At 36.5% G+C, this 19314-nt stretch overlaps 1 protein-coding gene across 1 annotated transcript in view; it reads right to left on the reverse strand.

Annotated features, from left to right (window-relative positions):
- The window catches only part of CNTNAP2 (contactin associated protein 2), a 716903-nt gene that overhangs the window by 149803 nt on the left and 547786 nt on the right, over nt 1-19314 (reverse strand). The window contains exon 15 of the mRNA XM_085049831.1: nt 16039-16166. Coding sequence (XP_084905957.1) covers nt 16039-16166 — 128 coding nt within the window. The remainder of the gene's footprint in view (nt 1-16038; nt 16167-19314) is intronic.

A 19314-nucleotide genomic window follows, 5' to 3' on the forward strand; every position in this document is an offset into this window, starting at 1 on the left:
GGAGCTTTTGTGTGTGGAAAAAATAAAAATACTTGTTAATCTACACTTGGCACAATGTATAATGAAGTTCATATACTACCCTGGAAACACTTTCAGAGTAGAAACAGCATTGTTTTTAGCATTTAAATTTTTCCCCTTTAAAATAAAACCTGAAAATTTACATTCTTCTAATTTTTTTCCTGGATTTCCCAATCCCAAACAAAAGCAAAGTAGAAGCATGGCATTGAATGATTTTAATTCCCTCTCAAAATTTGAATTCCAACAAGTTTTAGTATAAATTGGTATTTAAGATACATTGTTGAGCATCAGCAGTGGAAGAAAGGGATTTTGATGCCAAAAGTTCTGTGCACAGCAGGGCTGACAGAGCCATCTCCAGACAGGTCACTTCTGATACCTGATGAACTGAAAGTCAATTTGATGAGGAAATAGTATGGTGAGACTTTGTCTTTCCTGCTGAAAACAGGAGAGTCCTGAAGGTGACTCCTCACCTTACAGTCATGGCTGAGAACCAGACAAGCTTTGGCACCCTGATATGAATGTGCTTTTGAACCATGTGAAGCTGTTCTCCTTCTGCCCTCACTCTGCTTCCAGTTGTGTATTAGTATCTCTGGGAGATACTAACTCTGGGAGAAGGAGATAGGAAAATTAATTAAGAATATAAAAAAAACAAAACTAAAACCAAACAAACACACAAAACTAAGCAACAACAGCAACAACAACAAAAGCCCCCAAAAACCACTCCAAGAGGCCAAGGAAGTAAAGGGGGTGAAAAAAAATCAAAGAAGATAAAAATATTATAAAATATATATGTTAGATTTTGAAAGAGTGTATCCTTCCTGTAAGGCCCAGGATTCTTACATATTATGCTTGTAAATTGTATTTTCCTTGCATTCCCTATTTCAAAGTTATAGAGATGTGAGTATTTTGGATGGTGAGTATTTTCACTGTGGACCCTGACAACAGGGATCCAACCAAGACTGAGATGTGTTAGCCCTTTAGTGTTGCAAATACGAAAACCTGGCACAGTCAACTGTCCACAAATGTTGACTTTTTAATAACAGGTACATTGTTTCCTAGATGTATAATATTTTAAGTACTTAAAAAAAATTACAAAGCAGCACTGCAGGAATTACTAATTCATCAGGTGTCACAGCTGTCAGCAGTTCTTGATGCTACTGTGTCCATTTGATTTGAATCAAATAGCCTTGTGGCAAAAGATTTCTTTAAATTGTTCTTGGAATAGAAGGAGACCAAAAATACAAAAAATGTGAGCAAGGTTAAATGCATTTAACTGATTTTTAAAAAATGAAAAGATCTGCATGGAAATATCATGTACTTTTTGCAAGAACTTTTTTTCTGGGGTGTACCTTTTCTATAAATTGTAGACGCAGATGCAGGAAGCAATATAATAAAAAAAAACCCATCTTAACTATTACATATTACAATATCAGTTCTAAACTGACACCTGGTAATCTTAATCTGTCTAAGGGAGTTTGAAATCACCTCTATTTACTGACACCCAGGTTAGCTTGATGCTGAACATTTGGGATACATATGCCCATCTTTCAAAAATGCAGAGGTAGAAGGAGTCAGACAGTGCTTATTTGGAGACAGCAGAGGAAGAAACCAGGATTTTGTTTCCATCCACCTTCAAAATTATTACATGAAACAAACTAACCCAGAACACACAAGCATCCTGGAGCACACATGCTCAATAGTCAAGTTATTTATATCACCCTTTCTGGAAATGTGATAGATTTCCTCCATTTTATGGAACCAAAAAAAGCCTAGCATATCTCCTTAATGCTTCTTCAGCTCAGTTTAACCTAAGCCAGCTCATGATTCTAGATAGTGCTGGATAAATGCCTTGGGTAAAAGGACTAGAATAGATCCAAGCACCAAAGAAAATAATAGAATATCTCATTTTTAGAGTTGCCTGCAGCCATGGAGATCATGAATTTCACTGCAGAAGGCTTCCAGTAGCTTCAAGGACAGTAGCTACAGGGAATTCAGGGGTCTCTGTTAGCCAAGACATTGGTTATTAGTACAGCCAGCTGTCTGAACTCCTACTGACTGTATCCCTCCCTCTCTCTGCCCCTTACAAATTTCAAAAGGGCCTTAACACTCCAAGGAAAATTAAAAGTACAAACACCTGTGAGTGCAGAAATACAGACTTAGGTAGGCTAAACTTTATAACTGACTCCCCATCTCCCTGACCTCATCTGTGAAAATCACGAATATGCGAGCTATATTTCCTGTATGAGCCACACCATCTTCTAAAAGAAGATTGGATGTCAGCGAAATGTTTAGCTATGTACCACCAATGGCTAGGATGGTAGGATTTATTATCACACTGATACATTCAAAACTGTGCATTCAACTTGCAGTTTGGTGATAAGCATTGGCAAACTTAACTTGAGCTTAATATTGTTTATCATCTAGTAAATGGCTATTTGAGTTCCGCTAGGAGCCCTTCTCTATCTCTGTTTTCAAAGCTCATATGTCTTTCGGCTTCCTTCATGTCATGAAAAGTGTTTTCTCTGCTCATTTACAGACTGCTGTGCAAAAAGCAGCCTCTGAAAATGGCTGGCATGCAGCATATCATAGTCTACAAATCTGATACAAAAAGACAGCATTAAACCTTTTAACAGCTACAGGCAGCCTTGCCATTTGCATCTGCTCCTTGCAGAAAAAATCTGATGCTCTTCAAATGGTGAAGTTGAATGTCTGCAGTGCTACTTGACTTTAATGGGCAGATATTTCCTATCACCTTGTTGGTTACCCTATCTGGGCACTCCCTGACACCAGTATGTAGAGTACCAGGAATGCTGGTGAGTGCCCACAGAAAGATAACATGGCTGGAGGCCACTGAGAGTTATGGGTAAGGGAAGGGGATGCAGGAAAAAAAGTCATTCAAAGCCTCTTGTTCACAGAGTTAAACAGATCTCTGCTCCCATTCAGGCAATGCAGGATGCACTAGGCAAGGGCTGGTCTGCTTTTGCTGTGTGAGAGCTGCAGGCAGCACAGGCCCTTGTGGTGACAGTCTGGGAAGCTGCAAAAGCACCATTGTAGGGACTCCATTAGCTGATCCTGATGCCTGCTGTCCCACCTTTAAGGATGGTCTGCACTTAAAAGCTGCAGGAGAGCTCTTACTGTTCAATTTGCTTCAGTATATGTGATAATTTAGTTTCCCACCAAATATAACAGGGAATACACATATTTGTCCTAGCTGTTTCTACCCACACAATGTGTGTTTATTCATTACCCACTCAGCTATCTGTCTTTAATTAGTTCCTCAGCTGAGTACTTCAAGCTGTGCTGTGCACATCTGAAATGTTTCTTGTTTTACTAATGAATTTAATTTCCTTGATCATGGCTCAGTCACTATGAACTACTGACTCTTCATGTGTAAATAAGAGGGAGGAGATGTGGAGGGCCCCTGGCTTGCTTTTAGTGATAAGTGATAATGTTTACTTGCCTAAGTTCCTTCAAGGGTGTGAGTACAGCTAGGAAAGAAGCGACGAGTAACAAGTTGGAGAGAGAAATCTACAGCACAACCCACCACTTCTCTAAAGATCTCAAGGAAAAGGTCAAGTCTAATAACTCTTCCTACAATGCATATTTAATACAGTCTGCAGAACTCAAAATGCCTGGAGTCCAGAAAAATAAAATTTTCAGGTGGACTTTAGAAACATTTGAATATTATTCAAGAATAATTTTGGTTCTTACATACTGAAATCACAAAAGAAAAAAAAAACTGTGTGGAAAATTATGGAATAATCTCCTTATTTTCATGGATGGTACTGCATAGAATAAGGCTGACATAAATTCAGTTTGATAGTCTTACATCTTTCAACATCAAAAAGTATTTTTGGAGGCAGAATACCACCTTATTTTGTCCTAGTGAATCACTAAGCATATATGCAATTTCTAATTGGTTTAGGATCTTTCTTGGTTTGGGGTTTTGCTCATGTACTTTTGGATATGAGTGGAGATTACTAGCTTGGGTTAGTAATTACCTAGGGATTTCTAGGATTTTGACAAGTTTCTGGAAGTGATTCCAGGTGAATTGATGGAGATGGGCAATGAAGCTCCTGATATTTATATCCTTGGGTCTCGGGTTTGTTAGGATGTCCACCAGCTTCTATACCACTGAAGATCAAGAAGGATCTGAGGCAAGTTTTTTTTTTTATATTCCCTTGTTCGGAACACTACAGATTTGTGATTGCCAGGTAGACACAAATGAATCATACTGATCCCTCAGGTGCTTCTCTGTGTGGTTAGTAGCAGTTAAAGAGAGCTGCTGTGTGTGGAAAGGCATCTGCCAGGGGCTGGCTGTGCCCCTGCATCAGTACTAGTTATCAGCAGGATTGTCCTGTAAAACCCAGCAGAAGGAACAGCCTGACTTGTAGATCTTGACTCAAGAAAACAATCAGCCTGTGATCTCTGCCCTTGTCCTGGTTCACAAGGTATCTTATATTTAACAAGTGTTTGAGGACTGAAGCATGTGAAGTATGAGGAGAGTCTGAGGGGACTGGGTATGCTTATCCCCTGTCCGCTCTTTGGAAAATATTTTAGGTACAATGCAAAATCAATTTATCAATTAATGGCTAAAAAGATAAAGAACTACAATAATGAAAATCTACACATTTTTGTTATTTAAGGGCTCCAACAGCTCTTGGATTCAAGCAAAAAATCAACAAAACACTTTTCCTTTCATGTTGCCATGGAAAGTTGTTATCAAACTGCTAACAATGACACATGTATTGAATTTACAGCTTCAGATGCTGGTCTGCCATTTTCTCAAATCCTGCCTATTGCTTTAAGCATCTAAATTTTATTTGGTTATATCTTGCCCTACACTACTACAGATTTTCTGAGACTGGGATAGCTGCAATACACTGTATGATAATAACATTTTTATTTAATGACTGGCTGTCCTTATGGGATCCCAAAATTGCCTAATGATATTATGTAGAGCAATCAGATTAGTCACCTGAAATACAGTGTCTGTACAGAGAATTGGGAAGAGCTCTCTCTCCATGGCAATATACAGAGACAAACTTCAGAATAAGGAGGGGTAAAATATCAGTTAATCACATTATGATTTAAGCAGGACTGAGGATACTGCAGGAATGTTTACTTTTATTTTATGGAAGTGAAAGCTGCAAAATTTCTATCTCAGCATAGGGAATTACATTGAATTTAAAGAATGGAAAGAAGAAGTGTCCCTCCCATGAAGGAAATACTGTTTAGTTTAGTTTTCTAGCAATACCTTGTGATTATTAGAAAACACGGAAGCTTTTGAGAGTTTTGAAGGAAACTGAAAGTTCTTGAAACTAATGAAATGTAACTACACTGAGTTACTGGTTTGAAAATTTTACTCTGTTTTGGACTATTTAAATAGCCTTTTAGTTCAAAACTTCATTTATGAAATGTAGTGATGGAAAGGCTCTTTTGTAAAATGTCGAAAGTCAAAGTCACAGTGATGTCCTTACATCAATGGAACTTGACATCCGATGTGTTCTGTTTCAAATGACTTTTTATATTTTTCAGAGTTTACATGGTAAGAATTTTTGAGAATTCTCTCTTCTTTTGGGATGGGAAATAAGAGTATTTCCTGGAAAATCCCTTTTCCACTACATTTTTGGGAGCACCTTAACTTTCCTGGAAGATTTCCTGCTAACTATGGATCAAATTTACTTCTGCCTGAATCTGAAATATGAAGACACAATAACAGTTCATAACAATAAATTCTTTAAAATTAAAACTTATCATAGCCAATCTAAAAGAAATGTTAATAGAAGTTACTTGAACACAGATACATGAACTATGTTCTTTGTGTAATAATTGATATAGTTCCTCAGTTTTCAAATGCAGAACTATTTGGAGTAATATGGAAAGTTTTCCATCAGCAGGAGTTCATGAAACCAAGGATAAATAATAAAATACAGGTACAGTGTGCATGCTGGAAATTGATTAGCTAAAGAACAGGCTGCAAAGAAACATTTGAAACCACAAATCGCTATTGGCTCTCTTTCCATAACTGCTTTTTTGAAAGCTGTTCTCATGAAAAATATTGCTCCTCTGAATTAGACCAAATCAGATGTGGAGATGATTCTTCACAAATGAGAATTGAAATACAGGCTTACAAAAATGTTAGAATTTGCTGCTTAATATTGTAGAGTTGAAAGCTTCATGATTCTGCAAGCTTAGCTAATACCTCCGAAGTACAGCTTACTGTAAGCTCCTAACAGGAAATGGATAGAACTGCTCTGAATTGCTTTAATGACAAAAAATTACTATTTTGTAAGGTATAGGATTTCCACCTCATCTCCTGTTAATTCTTTCTAGCTGATTCAAAATTAAAGCCTTGACTACAGTATCAGCATTTTCAAGTTTCTTCTTGGTTTGCCTTGAAGAACCAAGCTGGCACCTCACAAAAGGTAAATTTTAAGCACAGAAAAGAGGAAGAATGAAGGGGAATTGCAACCTTTCCTTTAAAACCTGCTCTCTAGATACCTAATTTATGGCACTTCACAAGTTGTAACATTAATTTGGAACCAAGCATATCCAAACTCAGAAATTTAACAGTGTAAGTTATCCTTACCATTATCATTGGAAAAGGGAGTAAGGAGGCAATACTTCACATTTCTCTTACAGTTTTCTAGCCCTTTCTCTCCCACATTTGCAAGCTTTTCCATGGAAGACAAAGGTCAGACAAAAAGTTAAAAAATAGATCAGAGAAAAGAAATAGGAGGGTAATTTTTAATATATACCTTCCACTTCTCTCAAACTATTGCTATATTCCCTTTAAACAGTTCAGACTTCTTATCACTTGCCAAAAATGGACAACTTTGCCACTGTGTGTTAATAGGTAGTTCCTTTGGGAACCGAATCATAGTTCTACATGAAAATCTAGAATGACCTGCTTCACTGAGAGAGAGAAGGATCAGGTAACATTCCTTCAAAAATTTTGAAAAGCATGTGTATGACAATATATATACCCATATAATAGGACTTGATTATGGGAAGGTTTTGAACTAAAGCTGTCAAAATTCAGTGCTACAGTTAAAGGATGGGGAGAGTAGCCTGTGGGATGAGAAATCATTACGAGTAGCAGCTGTGATTGTGGAATACATCCCCGACCTTTCTTTTTTATTCTATCATTGGATAGAAAGGTTCAGCTGTTGTAAATGCTTGTATTTAGACATAATTAGAGTTAGCTTGGCTCCCTAGCACAGAGATCAGTGGTGCAAGTTTAACGAGCACCAATGGTCTCCAACTTCTTCTTATTAGTTTTCCCATCTTGGTGATTGAACATTTTAAGTGTTACTGAGACACTTTGTGTTGTGTGTCAAATATTGGGTGCTGTGAGGTTATAACTGGAGATCCTCCACCCTGCTGCCAATCACTTATCTCTGTCTAAATGAGACTGAATTTGCATAATTTACACATAGAGATGAACGACACAGACCTCACTCTACCTCACCTTCAATCATTTTCTGCCTTTTTCTGTTCTTTCTGCTCTTTAAATGTCAGTCAGTGCTGCAGGAATGCGCAGGCCAAAAGTATTAAAGTGAGAAAGAGTTCAACCTAACAAAATGAATATAGATAATTCCCTTCATATTATACCTCATTTCTAAGATTACTCAGGCTTATGGTGTGAAATTTAAAGGTGGCTGCAAATTTGTACATGTAATAGACAGGATTCCAGCAACTTCTCAATCCCCAGTTTAGTCACAGGTTCTCCTAATTCTTTATGGCTTTACTGACATCTCCTTCTCATCACTTTTCTATACACTGTGGGAATTCTCTCATAATTTCATTCTTAAATTTTGTATCCTGCACAATTGCTTTTCTTACTTGGCTACAGGTAAGAGGCAAGACAGTAATATACATTGCAATCACATAGATGGTAAAATGTTTGAAATTATAATTAAAGGATAACTTCAAGAGGATTTGAGTTTAATATGAACTGCTACTGTATGTCATCGATCAGACTAACGACTTTTGCTTAAATTCCCTAGGAATCTAGAGACAATACTTTACATTAAATGCTTCAGATACTTCTTTTTTGCATTAAAGAAGATAAAATTAACTGCAACATAATCATAATAATGAGGAGACTTTGAATAAAATTAGCCCTTAATTGCATTTGAATTCTGTCTCTCTGAAACGTAAAGCTTGTAAGTCCCCTATGGAGTTTCACCATTTTTTTCTTTTATGATCAGTTGGAGAAATGAGCATGGGCATAGATTGCCATATGTTTTCATTACTTCAGCAAATATGTAAAAAGTGCAAAATTTGTTAGTTCATTGATATCTGAATGAACAGTCTTCTGTAGTTTTTACCAACATATACATGTAGGTAGAATTGAATGCATATGAGAATGAAAATTATTCGATAATAAGCAGGTCTATTTCTATCTCAAACTAGGTCTGCTGTCTGATTAGCATTTCATGATGAATCTGGGAAGGGTGGAGATGTAAAGTGTGGCACTGTTATTCTTTGTGCCTACATTCACATATGTGTAAAACTGGTGTCAGTTTCCTTTTCAAAGGCAGTAGAGGATGCACAGAAAAAGTAACTACAAAATGGTAAACAGTAAAGATGAACAGGCTGAAATACATTTCCCATCAAAACAGATACTCAGAGCATACTGCCTTCACGACCTTAAGGAAAAATATCCAGCAATGTAAATTGCATTCATAATGAAAATACACACTGAATGACTGTGTAATCCACAATACTTCTGTACACTACCACGTGCTAGGCAAAAGTGTCATAAATTTCACTCTTTTGAACAAAGCACGCAGGCTCTACTGGATCTTTGCAAAGCTGGAGAAGGATTGAAAAAAAGGGTCAAACTGCTTCAAGAGCCATTGCTTGCAGTTGAAATGATGTGTCTTCGGTATATTCTAAAAGGATCAGGGTCACATTTTTGCTTTTTACCTTGGGTTGCTGATGTTCATGTGGCACAAATTGTATGGGACACTGTTTTTCCCAATGTGTCAAAATTAAATTTTTGGTTCTATTGTTACTCTTTTCTCTTGCACTATTTGCAGGCATCCTGTTGCTTTAGTCAGACATAAAAAGACATGTCCAATAGGAAAAAGGTTAAACAGTGTGTGATCTCTACTTTTTCCTGCTCCATGAGATGAGTAGTGCTCATGGGTAGGATTTGCTTTCAGAAACGAAAGAGAATAAAACCTGACAGTGAGTGGGATACCATAGAGAATATTCATATATAACCTACGAGTCAGCATGTTTCTATGTTACAACTGTGTCATTTTGCAAGTTTTTATTCTGTGGATACATATGTATTGAAAGTTTGATCAGAAAGAAAATTTTATGGCCATGTAATTAACCTCAGTGAAAGGTCATGTACTGTAGAAACATTGAGAGCTTATAAATCATTAATATCACCAGCTCCTTGTGGGTTTTGAGATGAAATAAAAAAGAAGCCTTACATTCAGGGTGGTATGTAGAAAGAGTGCTCACTGAATCTTAGAGTCCTATGGAGGCTAATTTGTCCCAGATATTTAGGGCAAAATGTGTCCTGCTGTACAAATGCAAAGGAGTAGGAGATAAGTGTCTAGAATGATTATCTATGTTTAAGTATTATGAAATATACAAAGAAAGAAAATGTTTTCGGAACTTAAATGATTCCAACCATACGTGTTTAAGTGCTGTCCACACTGCCTACCACTCCCCATCCCCTAAACCCAAAGGAAATTCGAGGCTGATTTGCAATTTCAGAGACAGAGGTCTTCTCATTTTGGAACTGTCCACCATGGATCATCTAAGGTAGAGCTTATCTTGTTGAAAACGTACATAATGGAAAGTTCTAAATAAAATTGAAGGCTTTTGGTGTACAATATCAGAGAATCACTTTTGAGTGCAATTATAGTGCTTCTGAGAATTGCTTGCAAATTAAAAAGTGTGGCAAAGGTATCAGCCAGAATGCCAGTGCTCGGAATACTTTGCTGCTTAGGAAGGATATGAGAACATGTGTTAAGAGGACATACTTTATCCCATGTTTGCCTTTAAATTTCCTGGCTTATTTCAGCATGACAGAAAAATGCCCTAAATTCATGTAAACATTGGAAATTCTTCAGCTCCTATTTTCAAGACAGGCAAAGTTTTATTTACATGGCCAGAAACAGACTATACTTGTATGAGATAACCAGCCACAGTTTACGTTTTCCTGGGAGATGAGAAAATAGAGTTTTTTCAGAAACATTAAGACTCTGCAGGAGGGCATTTAAACACTGCTTCCTGGAGAAAATATTTCTGCATGAAAATGAAAATAAATTGTAGTTAAACTTCACAGTAGATTTAATTATGCATTATGAGACAGGGTTAAAGGTGAATGGAATGTGAAAGTCTTAAGAATAAGAAATGACATTATGTAAATCAGATATTAAACAACCGCCAAAGAATGGATTTTTTTTACTTAGAAAGTTGTAGAAAAATGACCTAGTGGGTCATTTTTTTCCTCTTGGGTCTCTGAGGAAAGCAATTGCATATAAAGAATAATCCCAAGAGTTTGAATAACTAAAGGGCAGATCCCTACCCTAATCTGAACCAAAGGCTGTTGTTTTATCACCTTCAACATAATCCACTGAGAAAAGTCAAATGAGTCTGAAATAGTACTTAGCACTTGGCAGGCTGCTTTTATTGAAAGGACATTTTTCTTTCTCCTGTTTTGCTGGTAGCACTGCAATGACTGTGATAAGCAGTGAGCATGATGTCTTGATGTTCTTTGGATGAATCTGTATTCCACTTGAATTGCACAATTTACTATCCAATGCAGCACATAAAGACATGCTGGGATAATAGATGTGGAAATGCAGCAAAAAATTTTCATGTGTACTAAGGGTACCTATAGGTACTGATAAAAAAATTTAAACTCCTAAAGGGATCAAGTTTTGATCTGTATTTACACTACTGAACATTTCACAGTTTATTTGAAAATCATAAGATATTAATAATAATAGTAAAAAGTGTGCATATATATCTAGCAATATAAGCAAAAAAAAAACCAAACCAAAAAAACCAAAGAAGAAGGAAAAAGGAAAATATAGAAAAATCCAGAGATTTTGATTGGTTTTCTAGCCTTACTGGCAGAGAAGTAATTAACACCTCACATGGGAATTGTCTAAATTTCAGATATGTAATCCCATTACACTAGCCTCCAGCAGAACCATTGCTTCAGGAGTTTCAAAAGACAGTTTTTTGTATTTTCCTGAAAGCACACTGGCTGGGTTTTGTTTTTTTGGAAAGGGGTATCACTGTGTTAATTTTCATTTGATACAGTGTTTTCACTTCCATTAACCTCTAAGACAAGTCACTATATTACTGGAATGTTGTCTAAGATAGTATAGGAGTAAATTGTTTCTACTTCCAGTAGAAGATTCAATTCCAGGTGGACCTTGTAATAATTCAAATAGGTTGTTTTTTGTTTCTTTGTTTGTTTTTTGCTGGGGTACTCTCCAGCTTACCCTACCAAGGATACCAACCTGTAAGCACTGACCCTGGCAGCGGCTGTCTGGTTTAGATAACTACAGGGTGGTTTTAGTACAAACCCAGAGTCACAAAAAAGTGCATGCCCATATCACTGTCTGAATAAATAAGGCAACCCTGCTGGAACATTCTAAAAGGATAAAGCCAGAAGTGATATTTAGAACTGAAAGAAAAAAGCATCAAGTCATGAAAGGAGTAATGATGAGCCATGACCAAAATTACTGAAAAAAAATAACTCAAGGTATATTTCCCCTGAGAACACATGTGCACAGTCATACATGCACATGCATAAACAAAATCAATGCACTGATTGAAGAACTGAGTTTTGATTTGTTCCTGAACTTCTGTTTTCTGTCAATGGGACATTTTTTGTCTGTCACTGCAGATTCTACAAGCACACTGCTGATACTGGTCTTCTTGAAAACTTAGAAAGAACCACAGTCAATGCAGCTCCTTCCTCCTCCACAGTTTGAAGATTACAGATAATAGAAGTAATACACAAGAAAATGATTCATGGCTCAGAAATCAAAGTCTTACTGGGAGGATAAAAACCGTACAGCAGAGCAGATGGAAAAAACATAAATCTGAGCTGTGTAAAAAACATTTCCCCCTTAAGTTCTGTCTTTTCTATAGAGGAAATGGGACAAAAGGAAAATATATTCAAGGTGAAAAGCAAATCTAGAGCAGAATAGTCAGTCTATTCCCCTCTGGGCTTATAAAGAGCAAACTCAAATCAAAATCCTTGGAAGTCCTTGGGAAAAGGATACTCTTAGCAGGTGGCAAATAAAGAAGCTTTGTGAGAACCGATAGCTTCCTACGGGGAATGAAAAAATTCTTGAGAAGGTGCCAGAAGCCACAAAAGTAATTTTGATTCAATATGATTATTGACAAAATCTCTGTAGCAATAGCCCCACCACAGCAAGCTAAGTTCTTCAGTTTGGTTTCAAAAGAAATTACCAGATCTGCTTTTGAAGCCTTGATCTACCACCTGAGGCTGAGTTTAGAGAGAAAAAAATGTCAGCATAGTTGTGTCCTTCTCTAAAGGGAGAAGGCTGGAGGTGCCCCTTTGCATTACAGTGAAATAGCATAAAGAGATGGACAAAGTCCTTCTATTATTGGTCGGCCAAGGCTAAATGCAGAGCAGCTGAGGAGTCCAGGTCCTAGTGCATAAATATTAGAAAAACTGTAGTAGGTCTGTAAAAGGGTTTTAATTGGTATCTCAAAGTTAGCTGAAGAATAAAAATTATTAATTTGTGGTTCTATGGTGGCCTTTTCTCTTGATCCTTCACGGAACACCTTCACTTGAGGGAAAACAAAAGTAGTTCCATTATCCAGTATTACTATGGAGTCTAGGACTAATTTCCTTTGTTTTCACTTTTAATTCCAGTTCAGCTAAGAGGATATTGTGAATAAGCTGATAAAGTGCCACTGTCATTCTGTCAGTACTCATACAGCAATGGTCAGGAAGGACAGCTTTGCTTTAAGTCTGCGTAGAGTTGACATTTGCTGAAAATCCTTGCTTGATCTCTGAACCGTTGCAATGCAGTGTCAAAAACCCTCACCAAATTCATCTCCTGTTTATGCACTGTTCTCCATGAAATTGGATATGTTTGCCTCCCTGGTAGGTCAACACTTAGTAAAATCATGAGATATTTAGAAAGCATTCCTCAACACTAAAATAGCAATTAGGAAAGAGACATCCTGGGTATTTAATACAAGGTACCAAACAGGCTGCAGATCAGATTTATGGGATTTTTGCCACAGTGACTAGATGAGTTTTCATCATTCTGATAGAATACAGCAGCTTAATCAGATCTTTAGAGGGGTAATAAAGACCTTTTTTGCTGACTACCTTTCAAAATGCAAGTAGTGTTCTGTGAGCTGCAGTTAAATATGAAAAATACTTCTGGAACACAAAGATATGTAATCATGCATAAACAAGTTTCCTGATTTTTATCTCCAACAATAGCCACTATTTAAGATTGCCCAGAACAGCCTCATTCAGGTAATAAATCAGGCAAAAAGAAAAATAAAATCTTCTTTTGTGGGACCAAAATAAAACCTATATTTCTCAAAGAATTTAGTTATTTTTGCAACAGGAAAACAGTTACGATTCTGCAATCTTTCCTGGTTGTTGTCAAAACAAATTGCACTGAGATGGATGATTTTCAGATTTACTTTGGTCAGTCAATAGTGTAGGAACAGTTAATTGTTGTGGCCTCCACTGATTAATGGATTCTTGAGAATTTGATGAGCATGGGAGGAAGTGAACTGCATGAAATGACAAATACCTTTGATTTCTGTAATCCCCTGTGCCCTTAGATAGTAAGCTTTCAGATGTTTCTTCTTAAGGACTGCAAAGGCCATCAGCTCTGAGGTACTGCTACACCTGTACTCAGGTACAGCTGTGAGTTGGCCTAGGTGACATGATTGTCACTAGATCTTACACAGAGGAAGCTATGAAGTGTGTGGCAAATTACACTGTAAGTCTGATGGGAAAATATGACTTTATGTGCTGCAAAATATCACTGGACTATGGGTTGATAGAATACATGGCTTGGAAAACCCTCAGGGCAAGATGAGGTAAGTTGTCACAGTATTAGCTGCAAACACAATGAAAAGTTCTTCTAAATAGGTAAAATTTTATTTGACTGGTTAGGCATTCTTACTTTTTCCACCTTCCTTGCAAGTAGACCAAAAATCTGTATTTCTTAGCCAGTCCTCATAACTGTAACTGAATTTCATTTACACATGCAACCAAACTGAACACATGAACTGTGCTGTGATGACACTCAGCATCTTTAGTACTAATAATGTTGGTTTTGATGCATGTAATATATTAAAAAAAAATCAATTAATCAATTGGTTTGTGGTTTGTTGTTGTTGTTGTTTTTAATCCTTTCCCAGAAAATTAGTACTTTGGATCTGTCTTCTAATTTGGAACATAAGCACAGTTTAAAATTTTGGAATTTTCCCTGGAACAGAAACCTTTTTTTCCACAAGGTGAAACAGCAGCTGTTGTATATGTTCAAGAAAGAATACAAAGGGGGATGTTTAGTGAATGCATTGGGAATATAAAACTGGAGCTTTTACTACCTGCAGAGGACTGGGGTTTATATTATCTCCTGTGAGAAAAATTTTACCAGATTTTTGACAATAATACATGGTCATGGAAGGAAATCCAAATTTATTCATAGGCAAAATTTTTAAAAACTACAAATCATATCTATAAAGTTCACAGAGAAAATTAAATTGATCAGGATGACAGGAATACACTTGTTCAGATTCCCAAAAAGCTGTGTCACTCAGTCTCACTCTAATAAAGGCTATTGCCTGCTCAGATGAGGTTTCATTTACACTAATATTTAGAAATGGCTCACACTTTAAAGACTGACATTTCTAGAAGCATTCAGATTCAGGATATGAGGAATACAGGTGCAAAGAAAAATCCTATTTGTTATTTTTTTGTCACAGTTGTAAGAGTCTATTACAAAAATGATTATCAAACATAGATGAGGCCCAAACACAGAGTGACCTGTGATTGGTTACACACCATAAATAGTAAGCCATAAATAGATGATGTGAATATTTCTGTACCACCTCAGTCTTACAGGCTGGGTTACTGTACTCTTTACTGTGGATGGGTTTTGTATTACTCATAGTCCCCATAAATGTTAGTTGTTTTAAATTAAATCAGACATCTTTTCCTTACTGCACCTATAGTAAGAGAACTGCCTTAAAACACAGCGGACAAATAAAACATATGTCAATTACACAGAGTTTAAAATTTTTGAGCTGTGATTTAGAAGGGCCTTAAGCAGTTGCTCTGCTTTTGGTGGTGAATTTCACCTCCTAAAATATAAAACAGACTGAAGCAAGAGTACAATTTTCCTTACTGCATTCCAACTTTGAGTGTATGTGAGGTGGAAATTTATACAATATACTGATTTACTCTATCACTAGGTGGTCAAATTAGAGGATGCAAACCTCATATCATCACTCAGCCTGAAAACCAGAGACTAAAAAGACAAAAACCTCCCAATGCTTTACAAGGAAACTTTAAGTCCTGATACAGTTAACATTTGATGACAATCTTGTCAAACATTATATACCTATAACCAGAGATTACAGTGACAAATTTTGCCATCATGCTACCCTTTATATTCTCTAAGCATAGTAAGGATAATGACATTGACAAGAGCACCCAACAGAAGCACAAGTTTTGAGAGATATTATTATGCAATTTCTGTTACCTCTCATCTACATAAACTTAGTTGAATAATTCAAGTTGCCACATTCACCATAAAATAAAGATGAATATTGATATTTTAAATGCAAAGATAAGCTGTTATATGTGTATTTTCATAGACAAAATTTCTCAAATCACAGTTCTTTCATGGAAGGTCTTTTGAGTGGACAGGCACAAGTTCGCACAGGGTGTTTCCAAAGTTACCCCTTTCCAATTGAGTTTCTACCCAGGAGTAATTGGAAGAAAACCAGACAACTTACGATCTCCTTGGCAGCGCACGGGACCCACGGACACCTTGGCTTCAGACCCAGGCCGGTCAAGGTCTCCAACCACCACCTGGCTGACTGGTAGGTGCTCTTTGTATGTCAACATCCCAGTGTCTTTTCTCCTGAATTACAGAGAGGCAAAAAGAAAGTGATTGTGAAACATATGAAATTATTTTCCTTGATCAGTATTATTGCTCACTGGTCTAAGGACCAAAAGAATAGGTATGCAACAATTGCATGCAGCTCAAACCCCATTTGAGTTAGGAAGACCACTAAAATTCAATTTATAATAATTTCTTAGAGCTCCTAATTTCAACTGCAGCAAGTAACATAGCACTTTTCTCATGCCTGGACCAAATCACTGTGCACGGTTACAATATTTTTCCTTTATTATTTCAGGGGCTGAGCCCAACTGGCATTGCATGTTGTTTCTTCTAAATAGAAAATGAAATAAGCAATATTTAATGAGGTACTTTATCTCTCAGCTGGTTGTGGGGTTTTCTTTGTTGTAGTATTTTTTTTTTGTTGGTTTGCTTTTTCTGTTTTGTTGTGTTCATGGTTTTATTTGTTTTTTGATATAAACACACACATAAAAGGTTAAATTATCCACATAGGAAAAAATGCCCTACATATTGTGTTAAGATTATATTTTTTGACACAAAAGAAAGAAAGAAAGAGGAAAAAAAATGAATCCATCTATTTCTCTCTCTCTTACTTCCCCCTCTTTCTTTTTCCTCTGTCCTGCTATGTAATTGAGTATCTAAAGAAGGGAACTTTTTGATCTAAAAAATCAATTCCTTTGTTCAAAAATACCACAGAATGAAGGATGAATTCAGTATCTGGAAAAGTTAACTGAACCACACGGTATGACTATAACTGAGAACTTGTAATGATTTCAGTAAAATGAAAGTCTTTTTCATCTCTAACTTGGATGATGCCAAGATCTGACTCATTATATTGCTAATAACTGGGCAGCACACCAGGGATCTGCATTATCTGTGGTAATGTTCAGAGTCTTCCAGCAACACAGTAGTGTTTTCTTGTAGCATCTCCAGTCATCATCCTTCTTTGGTCCATCTGAAGAGATGGAAGGCAAAACATACTTTTAAAAAGAAGCACAACTAAATTAATTGAGAAAATAACCATCAGTGTTTTGAACAACAGTTCACTGGAACTAGTGTCTGTTCTCTGTGATGAAGAGAGTAATTAGAGATTTAATGACTAGAGTTTTTCAAACAGCAGATGACTGTTTTACTTAATCTGTGTGTTCTTCCCTGTCAGAGAACTTGCCTTGCTCCTTTGTGTTTTGTGACCCTTTGTGTTGCTGAGATCATTAACCCTCTTTGGCTGGACACAGCTACACCAGGTGCTGTGTGGGTGAGGTTGCTAGAGGGCATTGAAGGAAAGGGAGGAAAATGGGGAGGAGGAACCCTGGCAGGCTGCTCCTGCATATTGTGCTGGCTTGTAGCATACTGCTTTTTATCCGCAGATCGCCATGGCCTTTACAAAGGCATCCTTTTCATCAATTTGGAGACAAGCAGTATAAGAAAAGAAAGATTAAAGGACTTTCCATTTAAGAAAGAAAAAAAGTGAATAACAACAAAGACAGGTATGTAGACCTAAGCTTCATCACTGCTAAGGATTGCATCCATGGGACCCAATCCCTTCTAATAGAGGATAAATGTAGGTCATCACTTTACTCTTTCTGAGGTTTTCCTCTGAGACTGCCTTTCTCTGCTGATTTTTACTCTTTCAAAGAACACTTTAAAGTTGGACATGTCTATTAAAAAAAAGAATTCTTCAAAGAGTGGTAAAAAGAAAACTATTGGCATTTCTCTTCTTTCTTTATTTCCTGTCTCACAAAACCAGCTAATATTTCAGCTCCAAATAAGGATAATAGAGGGTGGCAGTTTTCCTGTCACCAATAGCTTTCACCTTCTTTGAAGGAAATAAAAAGGAGCAGTAACAATTTTCTACCTCTTTACTGATTTTTTTAACCTCATTTTAATATATTATTTATTCACTTAGTGATATGGTCACTTTAAAGCTCTTGCCATGACAATAAAAGCTAAATATTAGCGTTCTTTTCAGAAATAGCCTTATTTTCTGGTAATCATTTACTTGTGTCATCATTGTAGCAAATCCATTTTCACCTGCACTGAAACTGTTGAGGGCTGGGAGTGTTCAGCTACGAGCTGAGAGAGATGAGCTGCCTTTTCACCAGCAGAACCTGGGTAGTTCTTTCACTCTTGACAAAAATGGGATAATGATGATTTTTGGCCCACACATGTGCCAATAAAACAAATAGACTCAGAGATTGAATGTCTCTCTTATACTTTTCTAACGTACTTGTAGTTCCTCTGGACATACTAATCAGTGCTGACAAAATCAAAAAAGTTTTAAACCAAAGACTGATTATTATGCTTGACTTCGTACAACACACTTAGAAATAATCACAGCTCGAGCACTCAATTCCTGCAAGTGATAATGCTTCTGATGGTATTTAAAGACTTTGCACATTAAGAGGGTGGAGAAAGTCTCTGAAGTTTTTCCTCACCAAAGAAAATCCCCTCAAGAGAATAAAGATTGAATTCAGAGAGTGTCATATTCCTATTAATAGCCAAATGGGAGATGAATGAATCTGATCAGATCCTGTAATTATTACCAGGAGATATTGATGAAATCTCAGTGTAATTTTCTATTCCTAATTTCTTTTCCTATATATAAGAGTCTGCAAAGTGCTTCAGGGTGCCTTTGAATGGTAGTAGCAGATATTAGTGTGAGATTTATCATTGTTTTGATTATGATCATCTACTTATTCTTTATAAGCTTTCTGTGGTATGTAAAATAGAAATGCATTATACATGTATCAGCAAATGACATATTCAAAGTAATGATAAGATTCTGTATCATTATTAATTTGTTTATATAATGATTTAGTACAACCAGACTTCTGCTAGTGGAATAATTTATTTTCTCTGATTTTGTTAGACATCACTTAATTATCAGTCCAGACATGCAAAGTAAGGCAAATAAAGAACATACTACAGGTAGGAATGGACTCAATTTTAAAAGATATGGTTTCATGAGCTGAGAAAATAAAGTTGTTTTGAAAATACAAATAAAACAGCTACTGGACTTAAAATGTAGTGTTAAGCATATATTATTCAGTGATTAGCAGTGGTTTGAAGAATGCAAACTCCAAAGCATGACCATTTCAAAGGTTTACAATTGTCCACCTCTCACAAGACCCTACATTTTACCATGCAA

The sequence above is a fragment of the Lichenostomus cassidix genome, chromosome 2 (genome assembly GCF_008360975.1).
Source record: "Lichenostomus cassidix isolate B80296 chromosome 2, HeHo_3.0, whole genome shotgun sequence".
NCBI classification, from domain to species: Eukaryota; Metazoa; Chordata; class Aves; order Passeriformes; family Meliphagidae; genus Lichenostomus; species Lichenostomus cassidix.